Source organism: Vombatus ursinus, unplaced genomic scaffold (assembly GCF_900497805.2).
Source record: "Vombatus ursinus unplaced genomic scaffold, bare-nosed wombat genome assembly UNPS02014798.1, whole genome shotgun sequence".
Classification (NCBI taxonomy): domain Eukaryota; kingdom Metazoa; phylum Chordata; class Mammalia; order Diprotodontia; family Vombatidae; genus Vombatus; species Vombatus ursinus.
Genome location: NW_020954576.1, coordinates 52,236,925 through 52,258,795, shown reverse-complemented (window position 1 = coordinate 52,258,795; position 21,871 = coordinate 52,236,925). Strand labels below are relative to the sequence as shown.

Genomic DNA, 21,871 nt, shown 5'->3' with positions numbered 1-21,871 from the left:
AAGAAGAAGAAGAAGAAGAAGAAGAAGAAGAAGAAGAAGAAGAAGAAATTAAAAAGTTCCTGCTCTCAAGGAGCCTATATTTTTAAGGATATTAAAGTGTCACAATGTCTCTGCAACACCCTAACACACTTCTTTGCACACATTTGGTTCTCAATAAATGCTTCTTATTGTTAGAGAGGATGTGTTCAAGAGTAGCTGGGTCAAGGTTAACTCCTTGTTAACTTAGGCATTTGTTCTCGTAGCTATGATACCTCCTTACTAATTGTTAGCATTTACATAGTACTTTAGAGTTTACTAAGTGTTGTACTGAGCAGCTAAGTGGCACAGTGGATAGAGCACTGAGCCTGGAGTCAGGAAGATGAGTTTTCCTGACTTAAAATCCAGTCTCAGACACTTACTAGCTATATGACCCTAGGCAAGTCATTAACCCTGCTTTCCTCAGTTTCCTCATCTGTAAAATGACCTGGAGAAGGAAATGGCAAACCACTCCAGTATCTGCCAAGAAAATCCCAAATGGGGCCATGAAGAGTTGGACATGACTGAATGACAACAATAAAGTATTGTACATGTTACTGCTTTTGATCTTCACAACCGCCCTGGGGGGTGGTTGCTATTATTATCCCCATATTCTGAGGCAGAGAGCAGTTAAGTGACTTGCCCAGAGTCACACAGCTAATAAGTGTTTGAGGCAGGATTTAAACTCAGGTTTTCTTGACTCCAGGTTCAACACTCTATCTACCTAGTTGCCTCTTAATAGGCAGTGAACTTCCCTTGCCTTGGTATTAACTGGCCCGTTGATGCTATATTACAAGTGGTTAACTGATTCCCAACCATTTTCAGAGAACATGGGCTACACCTTGGATTATGTTTTTTAAAAGGGGAGCTAGAGAGTTGGAGAGAACCAGAGATGAGAAACACAGATAGGAGAAGGGCTGTGTCCTGAGGCCCAGACTTGGTTCATTGGAGTAAACCTTCTTCAAAGCACCTCCAAGGAGTCACATGGTCTTGTGAGAAGTGAGTCACATGGTCCCAGAAATGGCAATGGTTGATGGGCTAGGAATTCCTGATCTAGTCTGGGAGTTACAGGAATATGTCCAAGCAATAGCACAGCAAGAAGGGGAAGGGGGGAACGGAGCAATGAAGTTCAGATAAGTCAAGAACGTTGGATGTAGTGGAAGAGTTCTTGGACAATATCCAGTTCCTGGACCAAGCCTCTAAAAGCTGGGGTTCTTAACCTTTAGTTTGCCCCTTTGTCACAATCCGGTGAAGCCTATGGACCCCTTCTCAGAATAATGTTTTTAAATGGGTAAAATAAAATATGTAGGATTACAAAGGAAACCCATCACATTGAAATGAACATATCAAAGTATATGTTAAAAATTTCACAGGCCACCTGTAATCTTGCCATGGACCTCTTGGGAGCTCATGGATCCTTTATTAAGAACCCTCCTGGAGAAAACAGGAAGTGAACAAACATTTATGTGCCTGGCGCTGTGCTAAGTGCTTTAAAAATATATTGTTTGATCGTCACAGCAACAGATGTGGTAACTGAGGCAGACAGAAGCTAAGTGACTTGTTGAGGGTCACACAGCTAGTAAGTGTCCCTTAGGGAAGGTTTCCTTGGGTCATTGACATAACTTATTGTTTCTCCAACCCAGTAAGAAAAGGAAGACAGTGAAACAGTAACTAAAAAGTCCAGGGTATAGTAGTACCATTTGCTCCCTAAGCACTGAAACATCCAGATGTTTAGCTGAGAATTAATTTCTCTCCTAGTTCTGATATGAACTAATTGTATGGCCTTGAACAGGTCACTTGACCTTGCCTGGCCTTAGTTTCCTTGTCTCTAAAACAAAGTGGTTGGAGTAGATGTCCTCTAAGGTCCCTTCTGACTCCAGCATTCTCTGGTTCTGTGATTGATATGATTGTTTCCTAGACCATAAATTAAGGTGCTCATGAGGAGTAAAAAAGGGACCAAATTTTCTTTGACTTCATGATGCCCAACTAAACAGTTTTTTGGGTTCCTTTTCATAGTATGGTAAAGAGATGTCTTGATTTCGAGGCAAAAGGCCTAGGTTCAAAGCCCGTCTCTGCTATTTATTACCTATATGACCTTAGGTGAAGCACTTAACTTGACCTCATTTTCTTCATCCAAAAAATGAGGGGGGGGTGGTTTCTCTAGGTGACCTTTAAAGTCCCATCCAACTGTAAATCCCTTATCCCCTATGAAGGGTACTATACCTCAGAGGCTCTGAAAGTCCTGCCCCAATTTGAGTCTTGGTGAGAAGTCAACCACTATTTGATCCTAGATTGGTAAAAAACTTGGAATGGAAACAGAATTTGGAAAAAAAAAAAACAACTGGATTTTCTTCTCATCACTTTCAGCCTCCAATTCTCCCTCAGTGGAGGTATTTTTTTAACCCACCTTGTTTTATTTGAATTAAGGGGAGGATTTGCCAACACATGGCCCAGAAAACTAGCAGAATGGTTGCATCTAGTTGGTAGCATCCATAGATTAAATAGAGAACCCTCTCGGGGCAAAAGCTCTGCCATTCATCTGTAAGACATTTTCCTCATTGTTCTGGACAGAGAAATATCACCATAGACCTGAAGGATATCTGCGCTCTGAGGGGCATCTATGCTTCAGACAAAGCCCCACAGGGTAGGTGTGATGGATCTCAGAAGTGGGAGGGAGGTGTGGGGAGAGTGAGTTTCAGGGTTAAATGGGAAAGCTGGGTAATTCATACCACATACGAATTACAGAGGTAGGAGTTTAGCATAGCTGCCCAGTCATACCCTTTCATTAGAACTAGGGCAGTGCTTCTTACACTTTTTCCTCTTGTGACCCCTTTTGGCCCAAGAAATTTTTATACAACCCCAGGTATATAGGTATATAAAATAGGTATACAAAGCAAACATTTACTGATAACAAGACACAAACAAATTTGTTTTAAAAGAATTCTTTGGTATACATGTAATTTTACCATAGATAATAGTCTCGATTCTGGGCTGAGGTATTTCTGGTGTTGTTGCTTGGTGTACTGCAGAGTATATTGCTGGTCAACAGCAATGAGAATTTATCATGCGGACAATCCACTAGTCCATAAATAGGGACATCAGTGAGTCAACAAGCATTTATTATCTACTATGTGTGAAGAACTTTACTAAGAGCTGAGGATGCAAAGACAAAAAAAGAATGTTCTCTCAAGGAGAATACTTGGGCAATTCTGCTGAGCAGGTTGTCTGCAGAGAGCGGACAATAGCAGGATGGCCAAGAAACTCTGGGGCCATGCTGGAGGGGGCTAACATGATTTGGATGCCAGATGAAATAGGACGGGCCACAACTCAACAGAAGAACCAGATCCCATTTTCTCACCTGCATCTTCTTCTTTTTGCTGCGACCTCCAGACCTCAGCATACACCACATCCCTGATGACAGGATTCACTGTAAGTCCCAGGTCTGCAAATGCTGTGTTGTGTGTTCTGGACTGCTGACCTGGGTCTGTAGATGGGCCCAGAGGTGAGAATAGGATTTTATAGGCAGGGTCAGATGAATGTGCCAGAAGTTAAATATTTATATTTATTACGTTATAGCAGAAGATGAAATCCTTCCACATGCCCACCCTGAAATATCTTCCATCCCCAACATGATGTCGGGCATTTCAGGAAAATTCCATATTTATTGAGAGGCAGCACAAAGAGTACTAGACTTGCTGTCAGAAGACCTGGGTTCAAATCCTGGCATTGACACTTATTAGATGTGTGCTATGGACACAAAGACTTTTAAAGTTTTACCTTTAGTATCCTTATTCTTATGCAATAGGATAATAATATGCAATAGGATAATAATAATTAATATTATATATTCTTATTGATATGCAATAGGATTGCACTATATGAACCATGAGGACCATTCCTGCTCTACTTTCTCTAAAAAGTCATACTGTTCACTTTATATTAGGATTGTGAGCTCATATAAGAACATTTCACTTTTATATGGTGCTGTAAAGAAATGCCAAAGGGAACTATGATACAAAGGGTTAGATGAATGTAGTATCTGCCACCTAGTGGCCAAGGTGCTGATTAACTTTCCTACAGCAACCCTGGGAAGTAGGTGATGCAGATGTGATCAACCAATTTTTCAGATAAGGAACATAAAGTACTAGATAAATATGATTTATCATTGAAATCACGATAAAGTAATAATGATAGGGGCAGCTAGGTGGTGCAGTGGATAGAGCACTGGCCCTGGAGTCACAAGGACCTGGGTTCAAATCCAGCCTCAGACATTTGATGCTTACTAGCCATGTGACCCTGGGCAAGGCACTTAACTCCATTGCCTAGCCAAAAAAAAAAAAGGTAATAATTATAGCTGACATTAATATGGTGCTTTAAAGTTAAAATTACTTTATATACATTATTTCTTTTGATCTTTATAATCCTGTGAGGTATTATAGATATTAATAAACCCATTTCACATAGGAGAAAACTGAGACTCAGAGAGGTTAACTAATTTGTCTATTGTCACATACTAGTAAGTGTCAGAGGTGGAATTCAAACTCAAGTCTCTCCTGATTCCCAGTGTGTCACTCTTTCCATTAAACCTGATTGCTTCACAAAACTGTGCTCAAGAAGTCCTGTTCTCTGAGGCAAAACCTAGGGTAGCTAGTAGGCTAAACAAACAAGATAGTTTGTGTTCCCTTCTCCTATCTGCCTCCTAATTGTCTGGGTGCAGGTCTGGAGCCCTTGTCCAAGGGAATGGTCCTTACCATTGACATATGTTGGCTCTAGCTCCACTTCAGCACGTTCTTGGGATCCTGGGATGGCAGGATTCCTGCGAGATACACACAGACATCATATTTCCTGGCATAATAACAACACTAATTATACATTAATGAGATCATCAAGGAGATGGTAATGGTGATGGTGAGTGTGGTGACGCAGAGCTTCAGGAAATTAGCAACCAGAGAGGCATAGAGAACTTGGTGTGATTCATGGGGTTTTACCTCCCATGAATCTGTGCTGGTGGTGGTTAGTAAGGGGCTTTTTAGGAGGAGCAGTTGAGTAGCGGGATGGACCAATGGTGGCCAAAGCTAGGCAAGCAAAGCAGGCAGCCTGAGGACAGAACCAGAGGGTGATGGTCATTTAGTCACAAAATACTGCTTTGTCCTATTGCCATGGCGGCCACTCTAGTTGACCACTTCACTAGGCAATGTTGTTGCTGTCGTCCTGCTCCTCCTTCTCCTTTCCCCCTTCCCTCTTCCCTTCCCCCCCTCCTCCCCTTTCCCTCCTCCTTCTCCCCCCTCCTCCTCCCCTTCCTGTTCCCCCCTTCCTTCCTGCTCCCCTTCCTCCCCCTCTTCCTCTCCCTCATCCTCTTTCTCCCACCTCTTCCTCCTCCCCCTCCTCCTCTGTGAAAGGCATAAATTAATGCTTAGGGTTGCAATATTAAGACCCTGATAAATGAATGCAGTATCTGCCCCAGTGGATGAGATGCTGCTATGCAAATATTAGATCAAGTGGACAAACACTGAACATTTTAGTTGAGTAAGGAAATCAATAACAAATCTGTTTTGGGGATAAGCATGAGGGTTACTGTATATCCTAGCTGGTGAGTGACTTTTCTTTAAGTATCCCAAAATATAGAGGGCAGGTAGGTGGTGAAGTGAGTGGAACACTGGGTCTGGAGTCAGGAAGACTCCTCTTCCTGAGTTCAAATCTGGTCTTGGACACTTCCTAGCTGTGTGTCCCTGGGCAAGTCGCTTAATTCTGTTTACCTCAGTTTCTTCATTTGTCAAATGAGCTGGAGAAGGAAGTGGCAAAACCACTCCATCATCTTTCCCAAGAAAACCCCAAACAGGGTTACAAAGAGTCAGACATGATAGTAACAACTGAACAACAACAAATCCCAAAGCATGTGAAATCAGGAAATGGATAGGTGTAGCCTTAGGCATAGATGGCATTTTCCATGTTCCTGGACTGTGGACTTCCAGCAAATGCCAAGAAGTCAGACACTGAAAGGACTAAGGACTTGCCTGGAGTATACAAGAGCAAAACTTTGTCCTGCAAAGAAAAGGAAGATTAATGTTAATCAATCAGAAAGCACTAAGTGTCTACTGTAACTCAGACATTATTCTCTAAGCTGGGTATGTGAAGACAAAAATAAGAATTCAGACACCTTGCCCTCAAGGGGCTTGCATTCTATTGGGTGATGTCAGTGTAGGGAGTGCAGCAATGTAAGAGTCTCACATAAAGCATGGAAATGGAGCCCTGTATCCTTTCTTGTGCTAGGTTAAACCAAGATGACATGGAGTAAGGGAAAGGCATGATTCTCACCTGCTAGCAGCTTGGAATTTAAATGAGGCCCTTAGATGTGTTTGGGGACTTCACCATCATACCCTGACATGTTGATAGTTCTGACAAGCACAAATTCAGATTCAAACAAAGTTTTAAGCACTCACCATCCACAAAACCCTGTGCTAAGCCCTGCCAGGAAATACAAAGGTGGTCTCAGCACTGCAGGAGATTGTGAAGTTCATAGCATTGTGAATCTATAGATTTAGATCTGGAAGGGACCCTGGAGGCCAACTAGACCAGTTCCCTCGACTTACAGATGAGAAAAGCACTGGCTTTGGAATCAAGAAGACCTGAGCCAGAATCCTGCTACAGGTACCCAAGGGGCTATGTGGCCCCATGCAAATCACTTAACTTCTTGGTAGATAGATAATAATGGCAAATGGCACCTATTATCAAATGAGATAATATATATAAAACTCTTTGAAATCCTTAAACTGATATATAAATACTATTTATTTATTTTACTATATATACTATTGATGATGATGATGATGATGATGATAGCAAAGTAGATAGAGTCCTGGGTCTGAAGTCATAAAGGCCTGGATTTAAATCCAGATACAGACACTTCCTAGCTGTTTGACCCTGGGCAAGTCACTTAACTTGTTTGCCTCAGTTTTCTTATCTGTAAAATGGGAATAATGATAACACTGATCTCTCAGAGTGGTTGTGAGGATCATATGAGATAATAATTGTAAAGCACTTAGCACGGTGCCTGGCACATAGTAAGCACTTTATAAATGTTAGCTATTATTATCATCATCATATGACTTCTGCAAGGTCATACAAATAGTTACAGAAGCAATGTGTGAGCACTGGTCCTTTAACCTCAGAGCTGAGGTCCTTTTCATTATACCTTCCTAGTTATCTCTGCTCTGAAGGATGTACCCAAGAAATGCCTGGTGTATCTCTCTTGAATCTATGCTATTCTCCTTAATGAGATATTAAATTCCCTGACAAAATTAACTCTTTGATAAGGTAAGAACTTGTCTGGCCCTGGATATCATCCCTGCCCCTTTAATGGCACAATTAAAATGATTGATTCATAGCCAGTTCATATGTCTGGACTGTAGACCAGATGAACTACGGTCTTTGGTTAGTGAAAGAATTAGCAGATGTGAACTCTGGACCACGATCAGTGATTTTTGAAAGAGTTGGAGAATGGGAAGGGGACTCCAGCAGTGGTTTTTTTTTTTGGGGGGGCATCTATTTTTTAAGAAAAGGGAAGGGAATGATGTTTGAAAATCAAGACCATGGACTCTAACCCCTATTCTTGGCAAAATTCTAGAATATGTTGCTAAAGGTATGTAGTTAGTGGAAATTTAAGGAAAAGAAGCAGGGATCACATGCTGCATGAGGCAGTACAGTTTCATCCAGAAGATATCATTCTTGAGTAAGCTTATTTTCTTTGTTGATGCAATCACCTGATTTGTAGAAGGAAACAATGCTATTGATGTTATTTTCAGTGAATTCAACAAAGCACATACTATCCATGAGGCAGCTAGTTGGCACAGTGGACAGGGTACTGGACTTAGAGTCAGGAATAGCCCTGAGTTCAAATTTGGCCTCAGATACTTGCCAGCTGTGGGACCCTGAGTAAATTACTTAACTTCTTTTAGCCTCAGTTTCCTCACCTGTAAAAATGGGGATAACAATAGCACTTCCCCATAAGGGTATTGTGAGGATCAAATATATATATTTGTGTGTGTGTGTGTCTATGTATGTATATATAATGATTTTATATATGTGTATGTGGGTATACATACATATGTACACACATATATGTATATAAAATATACTATATGTAAAGTATAGAAATATTATATGTAAAGTATATAAATGTATATGTATATATATAAATGTATATGTATATATATGTATATATATGTGTATATATATGTGTATATATATATATATATAAAGTCTCGGGGCAGGTAGGTGGCTCAATGGATAGAGCACTGGGCTTAGAATCAGGAAGACTTTTATCTTCTTAAGTTGAAATCTGGTCTCAAACACTTATTAGCTGTGTGACCCTGGGCAAGTCACTTAACCCTGTTTGCCTCAGTTTCATCATCTGTAAGATGAGCTGGAGAAGGAAATGGCAAACTACTCCAGTATCTTTTCCAAGAAAACTTCAAAATGGGGTCATGGAGAGTTGGACACAACTGAAATGACTGAACAACATCTATCTACCTATCTAATCTGTCTGTATAAAATTTTGTAAATCTTAAAGTACTATATTAAAATTTTAGCCATTATTTTTTATTATTAGCTATGATTATGCTATTGTTGTGGACTTCGTACAGAAATATGTGTTAGCCGATACTACAATTAAGAACTTTTGTTGTGAAACCCTAAATATAAGCCAGATAATTTCAGATGAAACTCTGACTGGGAGAAGGAGCCAAAGGGAATATTTACAGAGAACTCCACAGATTGAACCTAGTCCAAGCATAACCAGAGCGTCAGTTCTCAGTTCTGAGCCATGGATCACATGGTGATTTTCAAACTATGTAATGGTATAAAGCTGGTATTTGGCTTGGAAAGTTTGCATCGCTCATACCTAGGGCTCCCTACACTTGTCCCCTCTTCCTTGTTCCACTCCTTCTTTTAGAGGGACCAGAGAACACAAATGTATTCTCCACGGATTGTCATGCACCAGAAAAGAAGGGGGTAGATGCTTGTTATCCTCTTGTTGGGGACAGGGATAAAATCTTGGGCCTTTGAGACTAGGTCCAGGGACTGTGACTTGACCTGGTGCTTTTTATTTAGTCATTTTCAGACTTTTTGTGACACCATTTGGGGTTTTCTTGGCAAAGATACTGGAGTGGTTGCTATTTCCTTCTCCAGCCCATTTTATGGATGAGGAAACTGAAGCAAATAAGGTTAAGTGACTTGCCCTGGGGTCACATAGTAAGTATCTGAGGCCAGATTTGGTGAGTCTTCCTGACTTCAGGCCAAGCACTCTATAGACTGTACTACCTAGCTGCCCTTAGGTGCTACTTCCACCAAGGACCAATTTCTTCCCTGATTAAATCGTAAGGTCAAGAGCAAGGGAGTCCCTGCCTCAGAGTGGAGATCTGTGGGGAATCGAAGCAAGTGACCTTGAGAAATTATGCTCAGAGATCCAGGGCCAACCCAAGGTCAGCTCTGTATGCTGGATTCTGAATTGAAGGGTTTTGGGAGAAAATGGGTCAAAAGAGGATTCTCTACCTAAGCTAGGGATGGTGTTTGGCGGAGGAGGATGTCAGCATACAGGTCAGAACCATCTTATGGCATATTCTTAAGCTGAGGAGTAAGCTAGATGACCACTAACAGAGAAGTCAGGTCAGTCCACAAGCATTTATTAAGGACCTACCATGGGCCAAGGCCAAGTAGGTGTTCAATAAAAGTTTGCTTATTTATTGATTGATTGATTGATTGCTAGGCACATTGGGTTAAGCCCTGAGGATAAAAAGAAATGCAAAAAGAAAAACAAAAAAAGACTGTCCTTGAGAGTCTAATAGGAGAGACAACTAGGTACATATGAGATATTTACAGAGCAGATGGAAGGTAGTATCACAGGGAAAGGCACTAGTAGCCAAGGGAATCAGGGTAGGTGGGACTTAAGCTGAGTTTTGAAAGAAACCAGGGATTCTAAGACAAGAAGGTGAGGAGGGCCAGCATTCCAGACCTGGGGAAAAACAGCCAATACAGAAGCTCGAAGACAGGAGATGGAAGGAGTGCCAAGTGTGAGGAACAGCAATTAGCTGAGTACAGTGGGATCACAGAGTGTGAGGAGGGGAGTAAGGTATAAGAAGGCCTGGAAGGTAGGAAGGCACCGAGTTGGGAAGAGGGTTAAATGCCAGACACAGGACATTTGATGCTTAAGGTGATAGGGAGATGCTGAAGTTCATTGACAACTGGTCTCTGAGAAGGGCTGGAAGTCAGCCAATGGAGACAGGCAGTGATGGACTGCAGACACAAGGCCACAGTAAGTAAGCTGGTAAGTGTTCACAGAACCTTGCCTGATCTAAGATAAATACTCTAAATATTTCACAGGTTCATACAGCATCAGAATTTGAAGAGACCCAGAGACTATAGTAATAGCTAACATTTGTGTAGCTTTTTAAAGTTTGTAAAACTCTTTATAAATACCTCATTTTATCCTTACAACAATCCTGGGAGGTTGGTACTGTTATTATCCCCATTTATAGATGAGGAAACTGAGGCAGGCAGAAGTGAAGTGACTTGCCTAGGATCACACACCTAGTAAGTGTCCAAGGTTGGATCAGAACTCAGGTCTTCCCCACTCTGAGTCCAGAGCTCTATCCATTACTCCATCTAGCCCAATTCATACCTGAGCAGGAATTCTCTCTCCAAAATACACAACAAATACTCATCTAACCTTTCCTCAAAGATTTCAAGTGATTTGAAGGGGTGGGAACTGTCTTGGCTTTTCTTATCTGTACCTCCAGCACTTAGCACAGTACCTGGCACATAGTAAGTTCTTCATAAATGTCTATTGACTTTGACTGTTGATGGGGAAGTCACAATTCCTATTCCACTTTTGGTCAATTCTGATTGTTTAGGAAATTTTCTTTATAAAAAGTGGGAATCTGCCTCTGCATTTTCTGTGCACTGGTCTTCATTCTGCTCTCTGAGACCAATCAGTTTTTTTGATTGATTTGTGACAGGGTGGAGGGGAAGAAATGCCCACAAGGGCATTTAGAAGCTTGTTTGAGCTCCTGTGATCCTCATGAACCTGGAGAGTGGCCTGTGTATTTAAAAAAAAAAAAAAGCCTGGATTTCCAGTGAGTTAATGGCCTGGGTGATAAGGTTCAGCTGTCTTCATAAGAAAGTAGGGAGCACCATGTAGCACAGTGGATAGAGCATGGGCTCTAAAGTCAGAAGTACCTGAGTTCAAATTTGACTTCAGACACTTGCTACGTAACTCTGGGTAAGTCACTTAACCCTGATTGCCTACAAAAAAGCTGGATAAATGTTATTTCTGCTGATTTGCTGGAGACAGCTCTTAATGAGGGCTAGGATTAAATTTTTTGTGTAAATATTTATACTTCAGAAATCTGCCAACATTATAAATCAATTATAAATCAGGGCTTGATTTATTATTTTGTTAATTGTCTGGGCAAGAAAATGATGGATAAAATGTTAAAAATAAGGATTAAATTTAAAAGTGTGTCCTGCATGCTTTTTAAAAAAATTTTCAGAGATCTGGTTGCTAAACATTTACCAGTATATCTCTGATCTGTTCTGTTCTTCACTTGGTGCTGCACTGGTCGCTCAGTGAGGGTCTGAAGCCTCAAGGTGACAGTCACTCTGGGCATGAGGCAGGATGGAAACAGGGATTCTGTACAGGTTAATGATCAGGGCCTACAAACCTGATCTCCTCTGGGTCCTGAAGTACAACAGAAGAGCAACACCAATGAGACCCAGGAATCCAAGTAGGCCCAAGCTGACTCCTCCAGCAAGCAGGCCCCTTTGTTTCCCTGCAGGGATGGAGAGAAGAGAGTCTGGTGTGAGGCAGGGGTGGGGAGAGCAGGCCTGAGAATTCTTGAACCAGTAGTCCTGATGGCTCAGAACATGAGAAGAGAGACCTAAGGTCAGGAACTTTATGAATTGGGCTTAGAGCTAGGCAGGTGGATACCTGATTCAGCTCATATTCAGTAATATAGGAAATATCCCTTCTCTTTTGAGCAACTGAGTCCTGAGATTGGGTTTGAGAAGTGATGATTTATTGTGAAGCCAGGGATGAAATGTGACCAAGATTATTATTAATTTTATCATTATAGTGACCCAGTAATATTGCATATTTGTCCAGTGTTTAGTGAAGTGATCATCTTGTGGGGGTAAGGGACCTTGGGACTCAGATGCAGCCAGTTACTGAGCCATTTCTTCCCCAGCATCTACCTAGTGACATCACCCAGTACAACACTGATCCCCAAGGACTCAACCTTGCACATCCCCAGATGGCCTATCCTCAGAAACAGTGAACCATGATCTGGCATTGTGAGAAATACCCCACCCTCTTGGGAGGAGGTCAAATGTTCATCCTTGAGATTTCAGGTCCAATCCTCCTTATATACCTGTGACAGGGAGTTTCACCCCTTCACTGAGCTGGGGACCAATGCCATTGTCAGCGTCACAAGAGTAGATCCCATAATCCTCAGCTGTCAGAGAGAGGTTGAGAAAGGCAGCTTCTCCCAAGCAGGCCCAACCACTCCCTAGGATTATATCCTGGTGAAAAAACCGATAGAGGATCGGTGTTGTGCCTGTCTTAGCTTCACATCGAAGTTCTACCATGTCCCTTCCGGTGGCCTTCCTGATGGTAAGGAGAGGACGGGACACTGGAACTGAGGGAGATAATGGAAATCAGCATCTCAGCTTCAGAAACATGAGCCCTTTGTTTCAAGAACTTCTATTAGGGATGTGCCCTTAAATTAAAACAAAACAAAATCTTTTTTTTTCTAAATTACCCAAATCTCTTCCATATCCCTCCCCCTCCCAGAGAGTCGTCTTATATAACAAAGAATATTTTTTAAAAGAAAAAGGGAAGAACAAACATAATCAATAAAACTAAGGTTGTTGTTCAGACATTTCAGATTCTTCATGACTCCATTTGGTGTTTTCTTTGCAGGTACTGGAGTGGTTTGCCATTTCTTTCTCCAGTTCATTTTACAGATGAGGCAACTGAGGCAAACAGGGTGTCTGAGGCTGGATTTTAACTCAAGTCTTCCTGACTCCAGGCCCAGCACTCTATCCACTGCACTACTACCTGTCCCACAAAAGCAAGGAGATGCCCTCCAAGGCCATTCCTAGTTCTCCTGTTGCCTAGGATGCAGACCTAGATTTCAGAACCTATCCTCAAAGATCTGAGAAAAAAAATCCCAGGTATCACAATGATGAGACTATCATATCAGTCTGATGCTTTATGTTTTTTCAAAACTGTGAGATCTCTGTCTCTGGAGGTCTTCAAATCAGAGGCTAGATGACTCTACGTGGAGAACATTGCCTGCTCATATACGGGTAGATGAGATGGTCTCTGAGGTCCCTTCCACTTCTGACATCTTATTGTTCTTCGGTATGAATGTCATCCCATATTCCTCTGGGCTCCTCTCTTCCCCGAGCAGCTTTTCTCCATTATCTCTTCTCTTCCTCTTCCAATTATTCCATTATTGTTATTATATTGTTTAGTTATTTCAGTTATGTCTGACTCTTCATGGAGCCCATTTGGGGTTTTCTTGGCAAAGATACTGGAGTAGTTTGCCATTTTCTTCTCCAGCTCATTTGACAGATGAGGAAACTGAGGCAAACAGGGTTAAGTGACTTGCCCAGGGTCAGACGGCTAATGTGTCTGAAGTCAGATTTAAACTCGGTTAAGAGGAGTCTTCTTGACTCCAGACTCTATGCCCTCTGTGCACTATGGCGCCATCTAGCTGCCCTAAATTAATATTGTAGCCGGGGCTTAATGATCCTCTTCTCCAGATAGCATGGTATACTGCAGAGGTGTCAAACCAAAAACAGTGGAAAATCACTAATTAACACTATCTGTGTTGTATTATGTTTTTATTTATTTTGTTAAACATTTCCCGATTACATTTTAATTTGACTTGGCTGCACTAGGGAGTTTTGTGGGCTACATAAAACTACTGCTGGTTAGTTTTTCACCTCTGAAGTAGTAATAGTAGCAGTAGTAGCAGCAACAGCAGTAGCAGCAGTATTATTGGTGATGGTGGTGGTGGTGGTGTAGTAGTAGTAGTAGAGGTGGTAGTGGTGGTGGTGGTGGTGGTAGTAGTAGTGGTAGTGGTAGTGGTAGTGGTGGTAGTGGTAATAGTAGTAATAGTAATAGTGATGGTGGTATAGCAGCAGTAGTGGTGGTGGTAAGTGGTAGTCGTCGTAGTAGTAGTGGTGGTGGTGGTAGTAGTAGTAGTGGTAGTGGTAATAGTAGTAATAGTAATAGTGATGGTGGTATAACAGTAGTAGCGGTGGTGGTAAGTGATAGTAGTAGTAGTAGTAGTAGTAGTAGTAGTAGTAGTAGTAGTGGTGGTGGTGGTGGTGGTGGTATGGTAGCTGCTATGGTATAATATTTGCCTTGCAGTTTTGTTGTTAGGTTTAACTGAGATGGTGAATGTAAAGCACTATAGAAATGTCATCTACTGTTAGAGGCCACCTTCCCACCCCTTTTTAAAACTGAGGTGACAGATATAGAGAATGGCACCTTGATGAAATGACAGAGCCAGGACCTGAGCCCACGTTCCCTCCCTCAGTCCAGCATTCTCTCAGTGATGCTGTGCTGGTCCTCGCCGTGTAACCAGATGCTCTAGGACAGGCCTGCACAACATATGGCCCGTGGACCACCAAAGGATTTCTCTCTTTAGACAGATTGATGATGGTTGGTTGTCACGGATCATGTGACAGCCACCCAAAATCCTTCGGCGGGCTGTATGTTGTGCAAGCACACTCTAGGAGATGTAGATGAGGGGAATGATGGGGATAAAGTACATCAATGGGAAAGAAACCCAGTTATTCCAAGCATCATTGAGTGGTTAGAGGAAAGAATAAAATCACTGAGTCAATTTGTTTCATAGAAAACAGGGGAAACAGAAGTGATTTGTTCTATAGATAGTTAGGGGTTTGCTACAAGCAGGAATAGAGGCCCGGAAGAGAGAGACTACTGTTTGGGTGTGGAGATCAGGAGAGCTTCAGCCTGGGCCTCAGGTAGAAAGAGTGGCAAGAAAGAAGAAAGCAGAAATTTCTTGGGAAGCCAGGGAGAGAAGAACCAGGGCTGGGAATGGGATGAGTATGTATGGCTGGTCAGAGGCATCCAAAATGAAGGGATCCCTCTGTAAGACTCATTGTCTAAACTAGAGTCTATTTTATCCTTGTACCTATTGTGTAGATACTAAGAGTTGCAAATCCTGTGTTCTAGTCCCCATTCTGTCACTAATCAGCTGTGAGACCTTAGACAAGTCACTTGATTCCTCCAAGACTCAATTTTTTTCCTGTGAAAAGAAGGTAGTGAGTTACATTATCTCTAAAAATCCTTTTTAGGTCTAATAATCCATAGATCTTTATAAGCAAAGGAAATGCAAAAACTATCATTGTTAAAACCAATTAATAAATTGTTAATAAATAAATAAAATAACTTCCTGAGTGTTACGAGGTCATTTTTGTTTTATTTTGCTTTGTTTTGTTTTGCTGTTACAGATTAGACCCTATACACTGGTCTATTCAAATAAAGATGGTGTTTAGAAAGTTTGTCTATCTGCCCCTATTTGTATTATGAGGAATGTTTATACCACACTTGTGTTATAAAGCAATTCTTGTGGCATTCCAGAACATGTTTGCCTCAGTTTCCTCACCTGTAAAATTAACTGCAGAAGGAAATGTCAAACCACTCCAGTACTTCTGCCAAGAAAACCCCAGATGGGGTCACAAAGAGTCAGACACGACTGAAAACAACTGAACCACAACAATAACAACAATAAAACGTTGGTTTTGTTGAGTTGTGGTTACACTGACTTACTAGTTGACCCTTGCGCTTACAACAGTAATAAAGTGGCTTCCAAAGATTAATATGCTTTCCTGTGGGTCAAATTGACTGCCCAGAGTGACCTACAATGAGCTTCAAGTAGGAGCTAGTTCATGAAGTCATAATGCCATCAAAGGATTAACTTTCCCCATTTCAAACACCCCTCTTACTATGAGGCGACCTGTAGGAAATAGGAGCAGGGTCTGAGTTCCTCAGGGAGGGGCAGAGAAGCCAGGGAGCCTGTCATGATACCATAGCACCCCACCAGGGGACGGCCTGGATCCCCATAGTTGGGATGTTCAATATTGGGGATGTGCCATCTAACCCGGATGTGGCTTCCCACCAGGAAGGGCCAACGTACCTCTCACTGAGAGTGTCAGCACCTTACTGGACTGCATGGCTATACCATTGTCAGCTTCACAGAAGTAATTCCCAGCATGTTGTTCAGTCAGGGATAGGTTGAAGGATGCTGCACCTCCAAAAGGGGCTGAGCTGTTTTTCATGACTTTACCCTCGTGATAAAATCGATATAGGATTGGGGCTGATCCTCTCTGACAGTCACATTGCAGCTCCACAACCTTCCCCACAAACATCTGTGTCTCAGGGACGCTGAAGGTGAGGAGAGGAGGAGAGACTGGAACTGAGAGAGAAAAAGACAAGAGTCAGGTGAACTTCTGCAGCTGTGACTCACGACCCTCTGACCCTAGGCATCTGGGGCAGGGAAGGAGCCCACTCATCAGTTCTGATTTCTGTCTCCTTTGCCCTGCACCTAGCTCTCTCAGAGGCCTCACCTGGACATCAGCCCAGAACTCTTCTCAATCTGCATCCTACTATTTTTTCTTACTATCCCTTCTACCCCAAGGGCTCCCATAATCCCTCCTTGTGCCATATCCTCCATCCTTCCACAACAAACTACAATTTGTTACTGACACCTTTAATTACAGTTCTGATTTTTGTGAAATCTTTGGACACCAGTCCATATACTACTGATTCATCTCTGAAGGGAATCCAAGAAACCAATTCAGAAAACATTAGCTGACAATGAATAGCATAGTATGTAATTAACAGAAAGAGCCCTATCCTCAGCATCGGGGGAGAGCTGGGTTCAAATCTCATTGCCAACATTTATTCTCTTGTATGACCGTCAACAATTTACCCTGCTCCTCTAAATCTCGATTTCCTCATCTGTAAAATGAGTTCTACAAACAATCTGTAAGATAAAGATAATTATGTCGCAGGGCTCTAGTGAGGAAAGCACTTTGCAAACCTCACAGCATGAGATAAGTGTGTATTATTACTAAGGAGCAGAAGAAAGGGATATAATACTTACTTTTCACAGAGATGCTCACTGGTCTACTCCGTAGTGGACTGTTGGTATTGTCAGCTGCACAGTAATATTTCCCAGCTTCACTCTCTCTCATAGCCAATATTTTAAACTCTGCCACTAGTGACCTCTGAGTTTTCTTCTTCAGGATTGCTTCAGGGCCCTCCTTGTGCCAAGAGAATGTGATGTCACCTGTGCCTCTGGCTACTGAACAGAGGAGGAGCAGCGTTTTCCCTTCTGTCACTTGCCCTCCAGGGGGCTGGGTCTCCAGATGGATTCCAGAGACAGGCACTCCTGGGTGAAAATGAAGTAAAGTATAAGGAGCCTGATCCTCGGACACTTCAGATCTGAGGAGGCTGTGGAAGGCGAGGCTAATGGTGGCTACTTGTGTGATTGTAAAATAAATGCTGTTTGAATTCAAGTTAGTGAGTACAGATCATTGCAGGTGATGTAGGTCAATAGTTAAAAAAATGAAGGGACAAAGTCTGGTTTAGGTGTAATAGCATTGAATTCGAAATCAGAGTATCTGGGTGGAAATCCTAGCTTTGCAGTTTACTACTTGTATGTGCTTGGGTCAAGTCCCTTCTCCAGTCTGGGCCTCAGTTCCCCTATCTGTAAAATGAGAGGGTTAGACTAGATCACCTCTAGGGCCTCTTAAAAATTCTAAATCCTGAGACACTGACTTTTTGTGGTCCCAGGTGAATCTATATTTCTGACCCATGAACTTTTAAATTTTATCTAGTCTAACAGTGTCCCATTTTAGGAGCTCAGCTCTTTCTGACCTCTCTCCCACCCCCAGGAATACAGAAGCAGATTGTTTCTTGGGCAGCTTTGGGGGCATTTCTCTGGAAGTCCTGATGGGCAGCTCATTCTGTTTTAAAGGGATAGGGAAGAACAGTAGCAAATGCAAACCAAGTTCATCTGTTCTCAAAGTTCCATCTCCTTGTGACTATGATAGACCTCCCCATTTCCAGATGCCAGACTCTCTAGATGTCCCACTCTAAGGGGTCAGTGACCTTGTGCCTTGGGGATTTGACTATACTTCTGAGTAGAAGTCATCACCTAAATCTCTAGCCAAGCTCTCACCCTCCTCTTCCCTCAGACTCACCTCCCTACACCCTGTCCTAGCCAAGGTAATGATGTGCCAGGGAAGGGTAAGCCTATAGGACATCATAAGCCTTGGAGATCTTGAGGTGGGAAGGAAAATGCTGCCTGCAGCTCTTTTTTTTTTTTTAAAGAATCGCTTCATTTTCTCTTCACTCCTTGTGCCCCAACCAATAGGTAGCCCATCTCTCTGGTAGAGTTGTCACTACCCATTACCACAGGGATAATGGAGCAGCTAAATGGTCTGAGTGGTGGAGTGCAGGATTTGGAGTCAGGAAGACCTGAGTTCAAATCTGTACTTAGACGATTATTAGCTGTGTGACCTTGGGCAAGTCACTTGACTTGTTTGCTTCAGTTTCCTCATCTGTAAAACAGAGATAAGAATAGCACCTACCTCTCATGGTTGTTGAGTGAAACAACTGAGATAATATTTGTAAGGGCTTAGCACAGTGCCTGGCATGTAGTAGGTACAATAAAAATGTTAGCTGTTATTATTATTATTATTATTATTATTATTATTATGAATGGGAATAGCACAGAAGAGGTCTCAAAATGCATGAGGTCATTTACCCAGCCTCCCTCTTCTTAACCCTAGACCTATTCGATCTCTCTTTGACACATACTCCTCACTTCGATCCTAACTGGATGACTCCTTTTCCAGATCCCAGATGTTACTGTTTTTGCCTCACAGAGATAAGACCCGGAGTCTTCCTGCCAGACTTTGGTGAACTGGAGTTTTGGGGTTCTTTTCTGGCCTGACAAGATGATTCTGCCGTCTCTAAAGAAGGAGAAATGTAGCTGGGTATCTGCTTTCTCTGGACGGAGCTGGGTCTCACAACTTAGAGTCACGGGGGTCCCCTCTGAGGGCTGTAAAGTTGTACTTCTCAGTATGGGAACTGAAAACAACTCTAGAGAGAAAAGATAAGACAGTTTCCAGGGAAGTGAACTTCAGAGATCCTGGGGAGGCAAGCCTTGAATTTTCAGCATAACAAATGGCAAACCCAATGTTAGGCTAAAGAACACAATCCTTCTTTTGTCATATTTTTCTTTCTTAGTTTCTGCTATCCAAGTAACACTTAACCTGATCCCCACCGAGTCAACCCCGTGATGCCCCAGAATTCTAATCCTTGGTCAGCCCATGAGATCCAAAGACAACCCATCTCACCCCCTTGCCAATCCCTCCCTCTCATGCCCTCATAGACTCTGCTCCAACCCAAACCTATGGGGCTGAAAGTCTTTACCTTGGACTTGGATTGTTACTGTTCTTGTTTCCATTTTGCTTGCCAGCCATGACCAAATTGATGACTTCTTTGCACTGCAGTGATACTGGCCACTATCATTTAAAGTTGCTTTTGGGATAGAGAAATCTGAGTATTTTTTAAAACTAGTAAGAGCCATTTGATTCTTATAAAATGTCACTTCAGTAAGTTTTTTTCTCTCCTTTTCGAGGCATCTTAGAACCAGTGAGTCTCCTTCAAACACAGGATATGAGGCTTGTAAAATGAGCTCATCTGTATGAGAGAGAAGGAGACATCAGTCACTTAGCCTACTCCTGACACCTCTCCTTTGGGTCTTTTGATTTTTCATCTACTGGAAAGAATGGCTTGGGCATATCTCTGAGAATGGCCTGAGGTTTAATCTGTAATGGTGTCAGTTTTTAAAATGTCTTTTATGTTTCCCATAAAGCTCAGACTTCTTCCCTCTCCAGGTTGGAGTGACTGCCCTCTTACAAACACCTGTAGAATCATCTGTGGAGTGATTGAAAATCTGAGGACTACCTGGTTCTGTAAATGTAGGAACTAAGTGCATAACTCCAGAGATGGATGGGACCCCTTGTTGTTAAATATTTCGAGAAGGTTTAGGGCAATAGAGTCATAATTTTATTTCCAAGAAAAATTAGGATGCTTGCAGGATAGATCTGTGATCATTTGAGCTTGTGGTTATGGAGGAAAACCATCCCATTCTAAAAGTATCACTTAATCACTGCCAGGGAACTGAGGGTCCAGTACAGCCTATAATTGTAACTTTCATACTCTCTCTCTCTCTCTCTCTCTCTCTTTTTTTTTTTGGTGAGGCAATCGGGGTTAAGTGACTTGCCCAGGGTCACACAGCTAGTGAGTGTCATGTGTCTGAGTCCGGATTGAACTCAGGTCCTCATGAATTCAGGGCTGGTGCTCTATTCACTGTGCCACCTAGCTGTCCCAATTTTTATACTCTTAATCAAGAAATGAGTCCTATCCCATACCACTATGTTACTTAAGGGAATGTCTTTTGGTGCACAGAGGTTCTGATTTTCTCTGTGTATGTTTGTTCATAGTGGAGGACCAAAATGTTACCCCACAACCACCTGAAAGTGAATATTAACACCCTGAAGGCCAAAGCAAGGAGTGGAGAGAAGATAGATGCTTGCCTGACCAGGTATGGGGAAAGAAGGTCCTGAAAATGGGGATACTCCATTATTGTCCTATAAGACTTCTAGCTGATCACCAGTCCCCTGTCCAGGAAACATTAACATGCAAAACCTAAACCTGGAAGTCATGGAGATTTGGCCCCCAGCCTGGAGCAAGACTGAGATGGGGGAACTGAGTCCTTAGATGAACTGAAACCAAAATTTAAAGACTTAATAGATTTCTATTGGTATTTTCTATTTCTACATCACCTACATTTAAAGAATTTAAAAAGAGGAAGAAAAACCAAATTCAGCAAAATTAATCAACATGTTGAAAAAGTTTGATGTTATATGTAATATTTCAATACCTACGAACTATAATTTCTGCAAAGATGTAGAGGAAAGCACTTTCTCATCTCTTTGTGGGGGCCCAGACTTGCTCCCTTACCTCTTAAAATACTCAAGGATACAGGATTACTGAGAGGTGAATCCTGGATCCTACATTGGTACTGTCCAGACTTTTCAACCTTAATGTAGCTAGAGGTTTTTTCAAGTAGCTTCTTGTTGAAGTACCACTGGATTTTCCCTGTTACATAGGAGAGAAATCTAGAGCATTTCAGAAACACTGTTTCCCCTTTGAAGTGAGTGGTCCATCAGTGTAGCTGATGTGAAGAAGAAGAAAGGGACAAAGTGGAAAGAACTCACAACCACAATATGGTAGTTAGCATATGATAGACAGAAGGATGATCGTCCTTTTTTCTCAATGTATTTTGGGCTCATAGAGGGAATCCCTACACTATTCCCCCCACCTCACCTAGCCCTCCACTCCCACCCAAGATGTCCTTGCTTTTCAAAGGCTGCCTCCCAGCCTGCAGGCATCAACTTGCCAACTGGGAAAAGTCTGTCAATGTATTTCAAACAATGAAAGAGCATTTTAAAAAGAACATCTATAGGATCGACTAAGGTCCTCAGGAAGGGAAAAGGCTGAATTAACTCTTTTTTGGAACTGGCTTGTCAGGAATTACATTTTTTCTCACTTCTCTCCCATCTGTTTCACAATGATAGATTCTTCTCATCCAATATTATATCATAGCATCATAGGTTTTGAGCAGTAAGTGACCTTAGGAGTCATCTAACCCTTCACTTACAAATGAGGGAACTGAGGCACAAA

General features: G+C 42.1%; 1 protein-coding gene across 1 annotated transcript in view; it reads right to left on the bottom strand.

Moving 5' to 3' along the window:
* The window catches only part of LOC114049435, a 167,094-nt gene that overhangs the window by 1,094 nt on the left and 144,129 nt on the right, over positions 1-21,871 (bottom strand). Inside the window, exons 29-37 of the mRNA XM_027870695.1 lie at positions 19,553-19,822; positions 18,935-19,219; positions 17,214-17,501; positions 16,245-16,523; positions 12,438-12,704; positions 11,733-11,840; positions 6,030-6,057; positions 4,767-4,831; positions 3,374-3,499 (exon numbers count right to left, since the gene is read on the bottom strand). Coding sequence (XP_027726496.1) covers positions 3,374-3,499; positions 4,767-4,831; positions 6,030-6,057; positions 11,733-11,840; positions 12,438-12,704; positions 16,245-16,523; positions 17,214-17,501; positions 18,935-19,219; positions 19,553-19,822 — 1,716 coding nt within the window. The remainder of the gene's footprint in view (positions 1-3,373; positions 3,500-4,766; positions 4,832-6,029; positions 6,058-11,732; positions 11,841-12,437; positions 12,705-16,244; positions 16,524-17,213; positions 17,502-18,934; positions 19,220-19,552; positions 19,823-21,871) is intronic.